Source organism: Sapajus apella, unplaced genomic scaffold (genome assembly GCF_009761245.1).
Source record: "Sapajus apella isolate SASKATOON/1434 unplaced genomic scaffold, GSC_monkey_1.0 scaffold49, whole genome shotgun sequence".
Lineage (NCBI taxonomy): Eukaryota > Metazoa > Chordata > Mammalia > Primates > Cebidae > Sapajus > Sapajus apella.
In genome coordinates, this window is record NW_022436989.1 from 6,477,087 (window position 1) to 6,496,594 (window position 19,508).

The 19,508-nt window shown below is 38.6% G+C and overlaps 1 protein-coding gene across 5 annotated transcripts in view; it reads right to left on the reverse strand.

Moving 5' to 3' along the window:
* The window catches only part of EXO1 (exonuclease 1), a 39,366-nt gene that overhangs the window by 675 nt on the left and 19,183 nt on the right, over window positions 1-19,508 (reverse strand). For 3 of the 5 annotated variants that reach the window (XM_032242223.1, XM_032242222.1, XM_032242224.1), the window contains 4 exons: window positions 15,907-16,153; window positions 9,586-10,213; window positions 7,688-7,789; window positions 3,876-4,069 (listed from right to left, as the gene is read on the reverse strand). In XM_032242223.1, the coding sequence (XP_032098114.1) occupies window positions 3,876-4,069; window positions 7,688-7,789; window positions 9,586-10,213; window positions 15,907-16,153 (1,171 nt within the window). The remainder of the gene's footprint in view (window positions 1-3,875; window positions 4,070-7,687; window positions 7,790-9,585; window positions 10,214-15,906; window positions 16,154-19,508) is intronic. The other 2 variants (XM_032242227.1, XM_032242226.1) reach the window with 2 other exon arrangements.

The following is a 19,508-nucleotide window of genomic DNA, read 5'->3' on the forward strand; positions in this document are numbered from 1 at the left end:
CACCCGCCTCGGCCTCCCAAAGTGCTGGGATTACAGGCTTGAGCCACCGCGCCCAGCGAGTCTCACTTCTTAGTGCCTCTTCCTGCTTTCAAAATCACCATCAGTGTAGGTGCTAAGCCACCACTGCCTGTATGAGCTAAGGCAGAGTGATTCCAATACTTTAATTCTTTTCTCCTTAGTGGCCTCTCAAATCTGGTTAAGAAGCAATATAAGAAGCAGGAACAAATCACTTTTTTTTTTTTTTTTTTGGGACAAAGTCACGCTTTGTTGCCCAGGCTGGAGTGCAATGGTGCGATCTCCGCTCACTGCAACCTCCACCTCCCAGGTTCAAGCAATTCTCTTACCTCAGCCACCCAAGTAGCTGCGACTACAGGCACGCTCCACCACACCCATCTAATTTTTGTATTTTAAGTAGAGATGGGGTTTCACCATGCTGGCCAGGATGGTCTCAAACTCCTGACCTCAACTGATCTGCCTGCCTCAGCCTCTCAAAGTGCTGGGATTACAGGTGTGAGCCACTGTGCCCGGCCTAAGCCCTATCTTTTATTCCCCTCTCAGTTTTTTTTTTTTTCTTTTCTGTAAGGAAGCTATCTATAAAAATTAGTCCTGTTATGAAGATATTACAGGTAATTCTACCCTGTCAACGAAACTTAAATACCAGTAAGTCTTATTTTCTAAGAGCCATTTAAGAATATTGTTGTACCCTTCATTTCTCTCTAGCAACCGTATTCAAACCATGCTCCATGACCCCTGGAGAGTCCCAAGACCCTTTCAGCAGGTTTCCAAGATCAAAACTTTCTTACAACATTCTGACTTTGTTTGTTCTTTCCACTATGCTGACATTTGTATGAATGTTCCTAAGGCAGAACTGAGTGAAACTGCTGACAGCTCAGCGTGATCAGGACGGTGGCAGGTACAAGTCATACCAGGAGTACTCATATTCTCCACCTCTGTGCACTTGCAGTTAAAAAAGTCTCAAAAATATTCTTGATGGAAGCAGTAAAAATCACTAATTTTATTAAACCTCAATTTTATTTTTTATTTTTTTGAGACAGGGTGTCACTCTGTTGCACTCTGAGTGCAGTGGCGCCCTCTTGGCTCACTGCAACCTCCACCTCCCGGGCCCAAGTAGTTCTCCCACCTCAGCCTCCGGAGAAGCTGGGACTACAGGCCCACGCCACCACGCTTGGCCAATCCTTTGGTATACTTTTTAATATTCTGTGACAAAACGGAAAGCACAAACAAAACACTTCTATTGTATATGGAAGTAGTTTATCTCAAGCAAAAGCATGTGTGACACTAAGGTTATTCAAGATCTGTCTAAAATGAACAAAGAAGGGCCAGGTGCAGTGGCTCACATCTATAATCCTAGCACTTTGGGAGGCTGAGGCAGGTGGATCACTTGAAGTCAGGAGTTCGAGACCAGCCTGGCCATATGGTAAAACCCGGTCTCTACCAAAAATACAAAAAATAACTGAGTGTGGTAGCAGGTGCCAGTAATCCCAGCTACTTGGGAGGCTGACGCAGGTGAATCACTTGAACCCAGGGGGCAGAGGCTGCAGTGAGCTGAGACTGCGCCACTGCCCCCCAGCCTGGGTGACAGAGAGAGACTCTGTCTCAATATAAATAAACAAACAAACAAAATGAACAAAGAGAGCCTGTTACTTTAAAGAAAAACAACTAACAGTATTTGTTGCTAATGATAAAATTCAAGCTTCCAAGTGAAAATTAAAATTTTGGAAAACATATCTGCCACATAACAATTTTCCAATATTAAAGGCTTTGTTGACTGCAACTTTTTTCTTATATTGTATTCTAAAATATGTCAGTATTTGGAAGTACATCTCAATGAACCAATATTTTCCAAATGACCAAATGATGATGTTACATGTAAAAGATGCATTAGAAGTACACCAGCGTACGCCAGGCAAAGTGGTTCACACTTGAAATAAAAAATTAAACTGGGGGTGGTGGCACACGCCTATAGTCCCAGCATCTCAGGAGGCTGAGGCAGGAGGACTGCTTGAGCTCAGGTGGTCGAGCGTACAGTGAGCCATGGCTGTGCCATTCTAGCCTAGGCAACAGAAAAAAGGCACACCAGTGGACTGTAATATAACACAGAGTATAAAGAGTCAGTTAACACGGTTTCATATTCTACACTACAACTAACCTTAAGAAACTACAAGTCATTGAGTTTGGGTGTAACCACAAAGAAGAAAATTTACCATCTTCTGAAAAGGCTTCAAAAGATCTATTTTCCAACTACAAATATGTCTATTCCCTTCATATAATCAACCAAAACACCCAATGATAACAGATCAAATGCAGAAGCAGATATAAGAATCTAGCTGAGTTCTATTAAACCAGACAATAAAGATTTGCAAACTAGACAGTCAAGATTTGCGAAATGAAATGTAAAACCATACCACTTTTCTCACTTTTTGAGGAGATTTGGAAAATATAGCTACTTATTTTTAAAATGTACTATCTACTAACCAGGCGTGGTGGCTCACACCTGTAATCCCAGCACTTTGGGAGGCTGAGGTGGGTGGATCACCTGAGGACAGGAGTTCAAGACCAGCCTGGCCCAACATGGCGAAACCCCATCTCTTAAAAAAAAGAAAATGTACTATCTATATTCATAGGTAATAGGCTGATTGTTATTTTAAAATAAGTATTTTTAAATGTCTATTTCAATTTATATGTTGGTATGATGGTTAAGTGTTGACAAATATAACCTATATAAACCAAAGTATTTTGGAGCCTTTAATGATTTTTAAGAGAATAAAGCATTCCTGAAAACAAAAGTTTGAAAACTGCTGTCACAGTTTGTGTAAAATTTTATTTTACACGAAGTAAAATAAAATTGTCCAGTACTTACTTATTTACAAAGTGTTTGCCACTCATACCACCTCATCTAGGACAATACTTCTATTAGGTAAGGTTTAATCCTATCATCTATATAATTAAAAGAAACTTGCATTAAACTTAGCCCATTTCTTTTATTGAGAATGAGAAAATAACTATAAATAAGGTAATGCTACTCTGTGGCTAATTTTGTGATTAACAGAAGGAAGCATTATAGTTAACAAAAATTTAACTATATCAAGAATTAATTTTTTTTCCTTGAGATAGAGTTTTGCTTTTGTTGCCCAGGTTGGAGTGCAATGGCATGATCTTGGCTCACAGCAACCTCCACCTCCCGGGTTCAAGTGATTCTCCTGCCTCAGCCTCTCAAGTAGCTGGGATTACAGGCATGTGCCACCATGCCTGGATAATTTTGCATTGCAAGTAGAGCCAGGGTTTCTCCATGTTGGTCAGGCTAGTCTTGAACTCCCAGCCTCAGGTTATCCACCTGCCTTGGCCTCCCAAAGTGCTGGGATTACAGGCATGAGCCACCACGCCCAGCAGATTAATTCTTTTAAAACAGTGCTAGCCACATATACTGCAAATCTGGCAAATTCATCATATAAACTCAGTGATTCTCCCCATTTTAGATGTGATAAATTAGAGAAGTATGTTATAGCATGATACTTCTACCTCTTATTTAAAATTTTACTCTCATTACAATCCTGAGAGATAAGAAAAGGAAGACAAGACACTTAAGGCCTAGAAAAGTAATTTGCTTAACATCAGAGAGACTCCAAAGCCAGATTGAAAACTGGTTTTTTAGTTTGCCATCTTTTATGAAAAGAAGGTCTAGAAATTGAAATTAAGTGTACAGAGTCAGCTAAAAGAAAGAGAGAAAAATAATTATTTTATAGTGAGAGAAACAAAAATGGACTCATGGAACTAGAAAGAGTTGGGAGAAAGGGATGGAAATTACAGAAAGTAATAGTTTATCTTGTTTGAGAATAAGAAACAAGGCAACTCACTTTTTAAATCCAAAATTTTTCCAGAGCTCATTGAGTTTTATCTGTAATCCTGGCTTGTTCTCGGCGTTGTGATGCTTTCTCTTCTGGATGCTTGCTGGCTTCTTGCTCAGCCCACTGGCTCTGGCAGGTCCTAGAGGTTTGATCTTGGTTGTAGAAAGAGAGTCTGCAGAACTAGACTTATATAGCCCAGGAACCTGAAGATTAAACACCCATTTTAAGACCATTCTGTTAAAGCAGCTATTTTTAGTTAATTTCAAACTATTCTTTATAATGAGAACAAAAGAATAACTCATAAGCAATAGTAAAAATGTGCTATTTATAAACATCTATTACAGAAGTCATAAATTATTTTAACAGGCAATATGAAAACCTGGCATAAGATTTAAAAGTTCTCTCCTTTGAAAAAGAACAGAAAGCAAAATGAATCTGCCTCACTACCACCATTTCCAGAGGCAGCTGCTGCGCCCAGCTTCCTGTGTATCCACTGCATCATGCGCGCGCGCGCACACACACACACACACACACACACACAGGTGCACACACACGTGCACATGCACACACACACACAGGCAGCTTGGTATACGTTGCTGTGCACTTCATTTTTCTCACTTAATGTATCTTGATTCCACTTAATGATGTATCTTAGAGATTTTTTTCAGTTCACAGGAAATAGAATTTTCTTTTGAATAGGTTGTCTGTTCTTCCATTGTATATATATGCCATAACTTACTGAAACAAACCTCTAATGACATTTAGGCTGCTTCTACTAAGGGTTGATTTTTACCCTGTGGACAGAATAGAGACAATGAAGCTTTGCTGTTGTTCCTCAGGTAAGAATCAGGTATATTGAAAAAGGTTGACAAGATGAATCTGGCAGTGCGTGTATAATGAATGAAAAAGTTAAAACAAAATAAAGGTTCATACAGTAAAGATGAAGTCCTTAACTAGCTGTTGGTGATGAGGGAAGTGAGGGAGAAAAAAAGAAGACGAAGCAATAAATGTTAGAATTTGGAGAGGTATCAATGTTTGGTTATTTTTCTCTAACTGCTGTTGAAGAAGGATCAAAATTAAATACAATTTTATTTAACAGATGAAACCAAAAACATTGAGAAGAAATAGTTAGAGGTAAAAGACAAGAGTTTGGTTTTAGATATTAAAATGGGTATCAGGGTGTGCTCACCTGGAGAGTCACCAAAACAGAAGTGATAGTTAAATCCCTGACAATACAAATCTCAGAGTAATAATAATGTGATGGTTTACTATCTAGACAGAAGTCCTTTTGGGAAAGTACTTTCTACATCTCCAGTTCTATCCATCAGTGTAAATAATTCTGCATGAATCTTTCCAGACTTCTTAATATGATGTTACAAACATGCAAATGTGTACATGAATTTTTAAAGTATTTAAACAAAAATACTATACATATTGTTAACATATTTTTACTTTTCACTAAGAACGTAAATATCTTTCCAAGTTAGTAGATATGACTACAAAAGCCTTCTTGCTCAAAAGTTTTAAAAATAATCTCATATTTATATATTTTATATTTATATCTTTAATATATTGGAATTTGCTATGGACTGAAGGTTGTGTCCCCTCCCCAGATTCATGTGTTGAAGTTCTAACCCCTAATGTGATGGCATTTGGAGGTGGGATCTTTGAGAGGTAATTAGATCACGAGAGTGGAGCCCTCGTGAATAAGACTAGTGCCCTTTTCGGAAGAGGCACAAAAGATGTGTTCTGTCCCTCTGCCACGTAAGGACACAGCAAGAAGGTATCTGTCTGTAAACCAGGAATGGGCTCTCACCAGACACCAGATCTGCTGGTGCCTAGATCTTGGACTTCCCAATCTCCAGAACTGTGAGAAATAAATATTTACCATTTAAGCAAACCCAGTTTCTGGTATTCTGTTACAGCAACCCATATTGACTAAGGTAGCATTTAGATTTATTTTATTTTTTTTTAACAATTTATTTATTTATTTTTTTTTTAAGACGGGTTTCACCATGTTGGTCAGGCTGGTCTTGAACTCCTGACCTCAGGTGATCTGCCCGCCTTAGCCTCCAAAGTACTTGGATTACAGGTGTGAGCCACCATGCCCGGCCGGTAGAATTTAGATTCATACTGTGTGAGATGGACATCTTTCAGGTGGATAGGCAGGACCATTTATTAAAAATTTTAAATGTTTTTATGCTACTAGAAACAGAATATATGCTCATGGTAGGAAAATATGAGAAAAAAGTTCACCTATATTTCTACCATGTAAGAGCTAAAACCAATGATTATTTAATAACTCACTCCCTTGTTATTTTGACTAATTCCAATTTTTCACTATTATAACCAACATAGTATTAAGCATTCTTGTATTTAAATGCTCAGCGTTTCCTTATGCTAAAGTTCTAAAATGCACTTACTGGTTTAAATTATTTGAACTCTTTCAAATTGCTTTCCAGAAATGGCAGACCAACTCTTACGTTTTTAAATATGTAATTATCTCACTATACTCTCATTAAAAAAAATGAGTATAATTAAAAACATTTTTTAGAAATGTAAAGAGGCAAGAAACTATTTTATTATTTTAATTTGCACTACAGTATTTGATTACTAATGAGGTTAAACATATGGTTAAACATTAGGTTAAACTAATGAGGTTAAACATGTATCAATCAGGCTGGGCATGGTGGCTCACACCTGTAATCCCAGCACTTTGGGCGGCTGAGGTGGGTGGATCACAAGGTCAGGAGATCGGGACCATCCTGGCCAACGTGGTGAAACCCCATCTCTACTAAAAATACAAAAAAAAAATTAGCCGGGCGTGGTAGTGTGCACCTGTAGTCCCAGCTACTCAGGAGGCTGAGCCAGGAAAATTGGTTGAACACAGGAGGCAGAGGTTGCAGTGAGCCGAGATTGCGCCACTGCACTCCAGCCTGGTGACAGCGAGACTCTGTCTCAAAAGAAAAAAACATATATTAATCAACCATTGTACTTTCCCTTTTGTGACCTGTTTATGACCTTTATCCATTTTTTGAGTTAGGAAATAGTGTTTTTACACTGATGAACAAGAACGCTTAATATATAAAATATGCTTTAATGTGTGCTTAATATATAAAATATGCTTTACTATGTAGTAACACAAATATTTATATATTTTGATTTAAAAAAACTAGCTTATGGATACACAGTTTCTAGAGGGCCTTTAGGCAGTATGTATCAATGTTAAATCACACATGCCTTGGGACCATAATACCACTCCATGGAATTCCTCCTTACAAACTAATCAAGAACATATCCTCAAGTATTTATCCACAAGATCTTGGTTGCAGTATTATTTGCTAGAGCAAAAAAATTTTAGGGAAAACGACAAAAATAAGGCGATTGGCCAAATCCATACAATTGCATATTGTAAAGTCATTACAAGTAATGACTAAAAGTACATGGAAAAGAACCTTTCATATACGTTGCAAGAGAATCAAGTTTCACAACTTAAACACCTACAGTCAAGCACAAACATGGTCCCAGGAAGTTTTAAAGTAGACATTTTGTTTGTTTGTTTATTTATTTATATTTTTTTAAAGAGGGGGTTTCACTGTGTTGGTCAGGCTGGTCTTGAACTCCCGACCTCAGGTGATCCACCCGCCTTGGCCTCCAAAGTGCTTGGATTATAGGTGTGAGCCACCACGTCCAGCTGACATTTTTATATAAATGATACTACAGGCATTTTGATTTTTAATTCTGCTTGTACTTCTCATTTTCTAATAGTAAGCATACACTACTTCTGAAATTAAAAAAAAAAAATTAAATAAATGTTTTACCTTGTTCCTTAGAAGGGTGTCTTTTTTTGAGAAATGAGATAAATGTAGCTTGGAAGTCTGGTCACCTTGACTGTCAAATAACTTAATACTGCAATCAGATTCCTAGAGTCCCCAGGTCAAAAAAACAAAACAAAATTAGATTTTTACTATAGAATTTTTACGGCAACAAACCAATATTCAACAAAATGGAAAATAAGAACATGGGATAGAATTAATAAAAGAGAATGAATCTAATATGGAAAAGATGATGTTTGCCAATCTCATTGAAGAAGCTAGCAAGATGTTTCAGCTGGAGAGGTAAATTAAATAAAATACATATTTAAAATTGAAGGTTTTTCTGAACTGTTAGAAGAGGATATCAAAATGCAGACTCAGATAAAACAAGAGTCTCCTACTGTAAAAATGTTGCGCTACACATATTTGACTAACAGTTTTCATCTTACTAGCTAAAAAAGTTGAACTGTTGGAGATCCGTCCCTTCTTTTAATCATGTAACATATTCAGCTTTAAAGAAAAAAAAAGGCATCCACTTTCAAGTGGAGTAGTATTGTATTAAATGCACTTTACTTTTAGCAATGACTTTCAGATCGACCCTCTGCCCCCAATTCTATCAGTTACACTTTTCTATAGATGGAGAGTTCTCTTATAATATGCATTCCCAGGAAAATCAAATAAAAGAGGACAATGAGGCCAGGTGCGTGGCTCACGTCTGTAATCCCAGCACTTTGGGAGGCCAAGGCAGGTAGATCACCTGTGGTCAGGAGTTTGACACCAGCCTGGCCAACAACATGAGACCCCGTCTCTACTAAAAATACAAAAATTAGCCAGGTGTGGTGGCACATGCCTGTCATCCCACCTACCTGGGAGGCTGAGGTGGGAGAATTGCTTGAACTTGGGAGGTGGAGGTTGCAGTGAGCCAAGATCATGCCACTGTACTCCAGCCTAGGCAATAGAGCAGACTGCATTTCAAAAAAACAAACAAAAAAAAGGCAATGAGCCGGGCGCGGTGGCTCAAGCCTGTAATCCCAGCACTTTGGGAGGCCAAGGCGGGTGGATCACGAGGTCAAGAGATCGAGACCATCCTGGTCAACATGGTGAAACCCCGTCTCTACTAAAACTACAAAAAATTAGCTGGGCATGGTGGCGCGTGCCTGTAATCCCAGCTACTCAGGAGGCTGAGGCAGGAGAATTGCCTGATCCCAGGAGGCGGAGGTTGCGGTGAGCCGAGATCGCGCCATTGCACTCCAGCCTGGGTAACAAGAGTGAAACTCCGTCTCAAAAAAAAAAAAAAAAAAAGGCAATGAATGGAAATTCAGAAGAGTTTACATTTCTGCATTTTTCCAGAAGGTTTAATGTGGGATGTTCATACTTTTATCTTGGGATGCTACCCAGTATTACATACTTAAAAAATCCAATAGCAAAAAGCACTCCATTAACTTGTATTATACCTTACAGAAACTCTAACACGTTGGCCAGGCTGGTCTCAACTGATCCACTCGGCTCAGGCTCCTACCACACCTGGCCCCTTATAAGGTCTTAAATGTTATCTGAATTCAAGAGTATATTAAGGATTTAAATAGCAAATTCATAATAACTTTTCATTTCACAGATTACCATTTTGCCTAGGTCTTAACTGTGGCACACCTTGAGCTACCCATCAATGGAACACACAGTGATTCAGGAAATACACAGAGTTAAATATATCGGAGATCAAAATGTGAAAGATACCAAGAAGATACCTTAAATGAATAAAATGTGAACTTTCTGCATTGAATTTAGATGAAAAATTAATATAGCTAGCAATTTACATGTAGGAAAAATTTCCTCAATTGTTTGAGTAACACCCCATTTTCTTTTACATATAAACTTGAAAACAAAGCCTTCACAATTTGACTTACCTCTGAATCAGAGTCCTTACTAGAGGACTGAGAAAGCTTTGATGTGTTTGAACTCTGCAGTGATAATTCTCCACTTTGCTGGGACTGTGAAGAACATGCCCCTTCTCGTGAGGGATGGGACTCATCATCACTGGACTCATCGCTCTTTAACTGAGGCACGTCAGACATATTATTCTCAGGCAGAGGGGTGGGGGAGTTGCTCTTTCTTCGAAACTGCTGCAGTGCTGTGCTCAGAGCGGGGCTCGGTGTTCTTGAAAAATCTCCAAGACCTCCAGTCCAACTAAAACAACTTCTTAGTGTTCCCAACGTGGGTGGTGAAATGGTCCTTGTGAATCTGCTGCTCTTAAAAGAGGGGGACTCTTCGTCTGTAAGCACTGTTGCCTTGTCTGGAATACGATCACTCGGAATACGATCACTCGGAATACGATCACTTGGAATGTCATCACTTGGAATATCATCACTTGAATTGTGTGTTACATTTGTGTCAGTCTGCCTCTTGCCTTCCTGGTCTTGATAATCTGATTCATGCAGACTGTTTTCTTTATCTGTGACAGCGGTTTCATCCAGGGGCAGGCTGCTTACTTTGTTTGATACACAGTCAATAGAATCTGGAGAACTGCAAAAAAACCTAACAGAAAAACAGCAACAGAAAGCATAAATAAGTATAAGTATTTTAGAGTTTTCTCAAAGGGGTATCAAGATTCAAAATAGAACAGCTTCTTTTTGAAAAAAGCCTCATAAATACATAATTTCATAGAGGCATAAAAATTTTAGTCAAAATTTAAATTTTGATTATGCCAACATTCACACATTTAAAATTTTCCTTATACAATGAATTTTTAGACAGGAGTCTCTAAACGCAGTCATCTATATACACATGTATTTGGAACTTCTGTACTTTATACCTAATCATCATACAGGTAGGTGTTCTTTCCCTAAATTTTTAAACTCCCAAATAGAAGATAAACTCCTTGTGAGCAGGTACTTCCCACGTCTTTGCATCTTCCACAGTACCTAGGATGGGGCTAAAACATGGCTGATGGTCAAACACATGAACAGATATGGAAATACGCAACCAAAACGACAATTTACAACTATTCACTTATATTTTGTAGGAAGCAAAATTAAAGAAATTAGCCATTTAGGGCTGGGTGTGGTGGATCATGCCTGTAATCCCAGCTCTTTGGGAGGCTGAGGTGGGTGGATCACCTGAGGTTGGTAGTTTGAGACCAGCCTGACCAACATGGAGAAACCCCATCTCTACTAAAAAACAAATACAAAATTAGCCAGGTGTGGTGGCACATGCCTGTAATCCCAGCTACCTGGGAGGCTGAGGCAGGAGAATTGCTTGAACCTGGGAGGCGGAGGTTGCAGTGAGCCTAGATCGTGTCATTGCACTCCAGCCTCGGCAACAAGAGCTAAACCCTGTCTTAAAAAAAAAAAAAAAAAAACAAAACAAACAAAAAAAAAAAACCACAGAAATTAGCCATTTACCCTTCATCTTAGCTTTGTTCCTAGTATTTTATCATCTGGGAACTTGCAGTAGTATATTAACCTAGCAGATTGTTATATACCCTATAAACTTTTATACTCTTTTAAATATAGAGGTTAAGACTTTCTTTCAAATCAACCAAACTGAATGCCCATCGATGATAGATGGGACAGGGAAAATGTGGCACATATACACCATGGAATATTATGCAGCCATCAAAAACGATGAGTTTGTGTCCTTTGTAGGGACATGGATGAACCTGGAAACCATCATTCTCAGCAAACTGACACAAGAACAGAAAATCAAACACCACATGTTCTCACTCACAGGTGGGTGTTGAACAATGAGAACACATGGACACAGGGAGGGGAGCATCACACACTGGGGTCTGTCGGAGGGAAATAGGGGAGGGACAGTGAGGGGTGGGGAGTTGGGGAGAGATAGCATAGGGAGAAATGCCAGATATAGGTGAAGGGGAGGAAGGCAGCAAATCACACTGTCACGTGTGTACCTATGCAACAATCTTCCATGTCCTTCACATGTACCCCAAAACCTAAAATACAATAAAAAAAATTCCCTATTTCTAAAGAGGTATTACTTATTCAGTATAGCAGCTTTAAAAAAAAAAAAAGCATTCCAATAAAAATGAAAGATCAACATTATTACTGGGGAGGATTTATTCAAGGAGAGTTTTTAGGTTTAAAAAAAATCCAAGTGTACATGATCAGATAAATATGAAACTTCAAGAGAATTTACCTCCTTAATAAGCATTAGCTCAAATCCAAGATAATGAACAGAATATTTACTAACTGCTACAGAGTAAAAATCCTTTCTATCCTTTCACTAAATCTCTAGATTAGCGGTGTGGGGAGGGGGCAGGAAGTGGTATACGGAAGAAAAGCTCATACCAGGTTTCCAGTAAGCAGAAAACATGAGCTCCTAGATGTGACTGCAAATTCATTTTTAAATAAACAGTAATTCCCATGATGCCCAACTATTGTCCCACGTGTTGTTTCACAGGTAGAGAGGAGTTATAGTGACGATGCCTGGAGTTACAAAATGAATCAGCTAGTGAACAGAATTAAAGGTCGGAACCTTCCCAGCTCATGGCTACTTCCTCCCAACTGGCTGATAGGGTTACTTATTGACTTGTATTTCCAGATCTCGAAAGATAAACTGGCATGTTTCTGTGATAACTACCTACATAAGAAAAACAATTAAGACTTAAAACAGACTTGCAAAATAACTTTTCATTTCACTGAGTGCTGACAACCCTTTACATGTTTAATATCTCCTTTTAGTGGCATTATATTATAAAGAGAGGTGTGGTAATGAATGCTTGCACATACATTCATGACTAGGCGTTATGCCAGGTGCCTGATTCTCAGTTTCTATTTATGTTCACAACAGCCTTATGTATAAAATCATCCATTTTTCTGGTAAAGAAATAGGCTCAGGGAGGTGAACAGTGTGTGAAAGATCACTCAATTAAAAAGATGACCGAGTGAGAATTCACATGCAGGCCTGTTGGATTGTATGCTGCTTCCAATCCATTACGTCTGTGACTAGGAATCTTCCTATCACCAGTACTAACTATACAACCCTGGGAACACTTAACTTCTCAGAGCCTCAGTCTCTTAACCCCACATAGTGAAGATAGCATCAATCCTGTGTATTTCACAATATTGTTGTATGAAATAGCAAAACATGTAAAATTACTTTGAAAATTAACTTTGAAAACTAATTTAATAATATCTAGTTAATTAAAAAAAAATTTTTTTTTGAGATGGATTCTCGCTGTCACCCAGGCTGGAGTGCAGGGGTGTGATCTCGACTCTCTGCAGCCTCCTCCTCCTGGGTTCAAGCTATTCTCCTGCCTCAGCCCACACCCCCCACCCCGAGAAGTTGGCATTACAGGCGCCTGCCACCACACCCAGCTAATGTTTGTATTTTTAGTAGAGACGGGGTTTCACTATGTTGGCCAGGCTGGTCTCAAACTCTTGACCTCAGATGATCCACCCACCTTGGCCTCCCGAAGTGCTGAGATTACAGGTGTGAGCCACCGTGCCTGGCCCTATCTAGTCATTATTAGATGTTGCTATATAACATAGGCCAGAAAATGATACATCAAAGACTTACTCCCGATACTTATTTCACAGAAAGCTGACAGAGAACAAAATTATTTCTCTAGGTATCTGTTAATGCACCCTCTCAACGAGTTACTAGTGAAACATCTAAACTACGTAAAGCAATGATGTACTGTCTCGAACTTGAGGATTTCCTTAAGCTTCTACAATGACCAAATAGGCAAGCCCTGTAGAGACACATAAACGGTCTCATTTGTTGTCTCCAAAGAAGAGTTCAACATGAAGCAGCAGCACAGGGAAACTCGACTCTCACCCCAGCAGAAAAATAAAACCAAGCCAGAAAAACTGTTCCAAGTAAGAGAAGTCAACTTTTTAATCAGTGTGTATTAGCTAGGGCACTGTGTTCCATCTTTTCTGGCCAATTTTTCATCGTTCCACTGTTAGCAAGCACCTTTAATGAGGGTGACTAGCAAAAGAAGAATCAAAATATCATTTAATCATATTGTATCTCGACTGTTTCCTTGAGAAGACTCGATGGGAGAAGGGTTTGAAACATCACCTGAGGTGAGACTAAGAAACCACCAGTGCTTCATTCCTTCAGGCTCATCTCCCACCATCATGGTTAGACAAAGCTGACTGCAGCCTGATTAACTAGACTTGAAAAACAGGCTGGGTGTGGTGGCTCATACCTGCAATCCCAGCATTTTGAGAGGCCGAGGCGGTTAGATCACTTGAGGTCAGGAGTTCGAGATCAGCCTGGCCAACATGATGAAACCCTGTTTCTACTAAAAACATTAAAACTAGCTGGGCATGGTAGCAGGTGCCTGTAATCCCAGCTACTTGGGAGGCTGAGGCAGGAGAATTTTGGAAGGTGGAGGTTGCAGTGAGCCATGATCATGCCACTGCACTCCAGCCTGGGTGACACGAGCAGAATTCCATTTCAAATAAAAATAAAAAACTTGAAAAACAAACAAGACTATTCATTGGAAGTCTTCTAGTGGAATACAGGGGCTGGTAACTCTTCTCTCTTACTGGTGCCCTATCACGCCTAGATCACTTCTGACACTTACATTTCCTTTTTCATGTTGTGGCACCACCATCCAAAGTCAACACAGTAAGAGTTATTCACCGTATGTTTATCATCTAGCTATAAGGCACCGTCTTAGGTGCATTACTGATAGTCACTCATTTAATTCTCTCATTGGTCCTAAGGCTGTTATCACTGTTATCCCCAATTTTTAAAAGGAGAAAACTGAAGCACCCAGAAGTTAACTTGCCAAGTCACACATCTCATAATGAACACAACAGGATTCAAATCCAGGGAGCCTGACTCCAGGGTCGAAATTCCTAATCCCCAAATTAAACTGACTCTTCAAAATCTCATTACTGCTCCCAGGGACTATGGCAACAGCCTGACCGATCTTCACGCCCCACTTGTGGTCCCCTCGAATCCACTCTCCACAGGGCACACAGAGTGGTTGCTCTAAAACAGGAATCAAATCCTACACCTCCCCTGATTAAAGCCCTCTCAAAGTTTTTCTTTTCTTGTCTTCTGGAGATGGAGTCTTGCTCTGTCTTACCCAGGCTGGACTGCAGTGGCATGATGGCTCATTGCAACCTCCTCCTAGGTTCAAGCGATTCTCCTGCCTCAGCCTCCCAAGTAGCTGGGACTACAGGTACCCACCACCATGCCCAGTTAATTTTTGTATTTTTAGTAAGGAAGGGGTTTTACCATTTCACCCAGTCTGGTTTTGAACTGCTGACCTCAGGTGATCCACCCACCTTGGCTTCTCAAAGTGCTGGGATTACAGGCGTGAGCCACTGTGCCAGTGACCCTCTCAATGTTTCTCTCACCTCTAAAGAAGATCAAAAGTTCCCATCTTGGCATAAAAGCCTTCAATGAGAGGTCTCCTGCCTATTTCTACTCCCTCACCACCTACCTTTCCCCAGCTTGAATTCTGGCAGAGGTCCTCACAGCACTGATGGACAGCAAGGAGTTGTCCTGGGCCCCATGCTGCTCCCCATCTTTACGCCTTTGCTCAAACTATCTGACTCTACTGGGAAGGTACTTGGCATCAGTCTTTTCCTGTTTCACCTGTCATTTAAACCTAGGCAGGGACATCCAACACTCATCCCTTCCCTCTCACCCTTTCCAACCAGTGCCCCAGCATTAGATGCCCCTTGAACACCCTCAAAACACCATATTCATGCCTTTATCTCTGTACTCACCATACTGTACGGAAAGATTTTTATGTATTTATTTTTCCAACTGAATTACAAGCTTCTCAAAAACAAAAACAATGTCCTTCTCATTTTTGAACTATAGCACCTAGCATGGCATTAGGTTCTCAATTAATACTACAGCTCCAGAGTCATCTACATTAGAATATATTTCTGAAAATACTATATAAAATTGTATTAAGCCCTCAAAATAAACCAAAAAAGTAGAAACAAAAAAGAAGAGGATGGGAACTTCCCAAATAACAGAATTTCTGTAATGCAAAATTAACAACAGAGGCTACGATCCTCTTTTATTTTGATTCTGTATGGAGAGATTACAAAAGTAATAGACGTTAAGGGGATTTATGTCAGAACTAAGACAATACATGATAAAACTGTAATCAGATTAAGGCAGGTCCTATACCTGCTTCCCTCTAGGCTCAATGTTCATTCAAGACAAAATAAATACCAACAGAATACATAATACAACAGACAATCAACATTCTGGAGACGTGACTATACCTGCTTCTGGTCCCTGGAACCACCACTGCACCACTTTCTTCATTTTTCCTCTGTAAAAATGTTGCAAACTTATTTCTTGTCCTCGGTGGAGTGCTTAAGCTCTTTTTGTTAGCAGGTCCATCTACCAGGTCAGGCACAAACACTTCAGAAGAGCTCAATGATTTATTACTTTCACAGCTATTTTTCTTGGTCTTCTTCATAAATGAAAGAGAATATTGACTCAGCAGATCATCTTCTGACAGCTCTTCTAAATAAAAACAAAATTATCTATAAATCTTTGTTTCACTTGTACTTAGAGATTTGGCCTTGACTTCAGTCTATATTCCATTGTCCTAAAAATAAGGACTTTTTTTTTTAAACTATGCCTCATAAAGGAAAACACAAGGATGATTTAAAAATTTTTCTTAGCTGTTTCATAATTTCACACATTAAGATTTCATATCAATTGTTTATACAATTTCATGTTAAAATTACCCAAACCAAAATTTCAGACCCTTATGCTAAGGGTCTAATTTTGAATATTAAAAAATCTTCAGGAAAATTTATATGTAATATATGGTTAATGATAAATCATTAAAATGTTCCAATAAAACCAACAGCTATTGATACATACGATTTACGCATTGTTTTTTTAATTTAAATTTTTAATCTTTAAATCTTGATTTTCTTTTCTTTCTTTTCTTTAGCAGGACAAAATGGAGTAAGAGTGTTCTGGTTTTTGATGTATATTGGGACTGTCATATAATTTGTGCTATTCATTACTTCACTATGAGCCCCAGGAAGATTGCTGTGTGTCAGATGTACTCTGTATATTAAAATAAATCACAAGAGAGGCTGGGCGCAGTGGCTCACACCTTTAATCCTAGCACTTTGGGAGGCCGAGGTGGGTGGATCACCTGAGCTCAGGAGTTCAAGACCAACCTGACCATCATGGTGAAACTCCATCTTATAAAAAAATTAAAAAAATAAATCACAAGATAAAATAATAACCAAAGTTTAAAGTCTGGGATAGGTAAGTACAAAGAGATAGCACTGAAGTTCTTTGAATTACTTAGTCTGAACAGCTTCTTCTTCACAGTAGGAGGTCACACTACTGTAATCTTTATGAAATTGATAAGATACATTGGGGCTACCAAAATACCAGAAACGAGATACCTCAAATTTTTAAAAGGTACAGATTTTTAAAAAACTGTATCAGCAAATGAGATTTTGATTCCTGACCAAAAAAGTCAAATCTGTTTATTATGCAGGGAATTGTGAGTCATTACAGAGGAAGAAAAACAAGTGTTCGGTGGTGGAGTTGAAAAAAGAAAAACATAAAAAGTGTTCTAGGGTCCCCAACAAGGCTTTTAGAAGCCAAACCAGATTAACCTCATTTTTTTTCAATAAGGAAAACAATAAGGCTATTAGCATAGCTGTTTGGGGGACTCCATAAATGAAGCATATCTTGAATTTGGCAAGACACCTGAGTGTCCCACATATCATCCTAGCATATAATGTAGAGCAATATCTACTGTAATTAGTTACAGGGATTTGCAGCAAGATGCTGAGCCCTAAAAGACTACTGGCCGCTGTGAGTCAAAAGGAAGTCTGTCTTATATACTCCAGAGTTCTGTACTTGCTCTGTTTCAGTTAAACATTGTATAAGCAAACACACTGAAACCAAAACTTTAAGACGCATCAATTTCCAGATGACATAAATAATACCCATATGCTAGAAAATACAAAAATTCAAACAAAAAAAAACTAACAGGCAAAACAATGAACTAAAATCAAGTAAGATTACCGCAAGAGGAATGAGTTAACCCACATTTAAGATTAAAATGTAACTATACCTAACAGCAATTGGCAAATATCAATTATAAACTCAGCAAATTCCAGCAAAATGCCAGACTGCAAGAACGTTAATGTAATCTTAGTTTGCAATAAAAAAAGCACAGGACTGAAATAGTGCCACAGTTCTAAGTACGTATTCTGTGGTAAGCAGATCACATTTCTATAATCATACCCACTGTAACAATTACACAATTATTAAAAACCTGTATTATATCCTGAGCACAATCTGAATAGCCAAGGAACATAAATCCTGGAAGAGAAATTTAGGAGTGTCGCAATGGCTACCTTTAAATCATCTGAAGGGCTGATACATAAAATAGGGATTCAGCTTACTCTAGTTTTTTTGTTTTGTTTTTGTGTTTGTGTGTGTAGCAAGGGGACAAAAATCTATTGCTAAGTTGTAGTTATGAAAAAGCAGACTTAGCCTGGCATAAGATACTAGGTGTTATAGAGTAATATACTAGAGTATACTTGCAAACACGCTGATAGTATGCTATCTACAGGAAATGCATAGCCTATCTTGATTGCAGGAGAAGAAAATGAAAGAACATGTACAGTGTACTTGTTATATAATAAGTATATGTTATCTTATATAACATATACAAAAACCTTTTATTTCATACGAAGAAACAAAGTTAGGTTCATAAGGAATCAGGGTATTCCAGTCAAATATGTATAATCTATACCTAAATTTGAAAAACAGAAGCATGAACTACAATTTGCAAGTCTTTGTTTTTATTGCTGTTATTTCATTCACTGATGTTGATGTCTGAGGGAAGAAGTTAAGAGAGAAGGAAGCAATTACAATCATTCTTTCCATTTGAAACATCCTCTATGGTGAAAAACTTCCATCTTTTCCCAGTCCCTAGCATATTACTCTCAGCACTTCTGTTCAGTATTGTACTAGAGATTCAAGTTTCCTTTCCCCATTTAACTGCCTTGGCACATCTCTTCAAAATCAGCTGACCACATATATGTGGAACTTTTTCTGAACTCTGTTAACATTCTGTACCATTGCTCTCCTCACTTATCTTACATCACACACTGTGGCTTACAGGAAATCTTGAAGTCAGGCAGTTCCAAAGAAAACAAGCTTAGATTCTTATACTAAGAAAAAGAAATAAAAGGTACTTAAACTGGAAGAGGAGAAGCAAGATTGTCTTTATTCATAGGTGACACAGTTATTTATGTTGAAAATCCTAAGTAGTCTACGAAAGAGATACTAGAACGTGTGATGTGAGCAAAGTTGCAAATTATATGATTAATGTACAAAAATCAACGGTATTTCTACATACCATCAATGAACAACTAGAAAACTGAAAATACTATTTATAGCCTCATCAAAAATCTAAACTATAAAGATAAATTTGACAGATGTTAAGATCTGTACAATAAAAACTACAAAGCATTAAAGATTTCATTTATTTATTTATTTATTTGAGACGGAGTCTCCCTCTGTCGCCAGGCTGGAGGGCAGTGACGTGATCTCGGTTTACTGCAATCTCCGCCTCCCAGGTTCAAGTGATTGCCCTGCCTCAGCCTTCCGAGTAGCTGGGACTACAGGCATGCACCACCATACCCGGCTAATTTTTTGTATTTTAGTAGAGATGGGGTTTTACCATGTTGGCCAGGATGGTCTCAATCTCCTGACCTCATAATCCACCTGCCTCGGCCTCCTAAAGTGCTGGGATTATAGGTGCAAGCCACCGCACCCGGCTATATTAAAGATTTAAATAAATCAGTCGGAAAACTCAGTATTGCTAAAA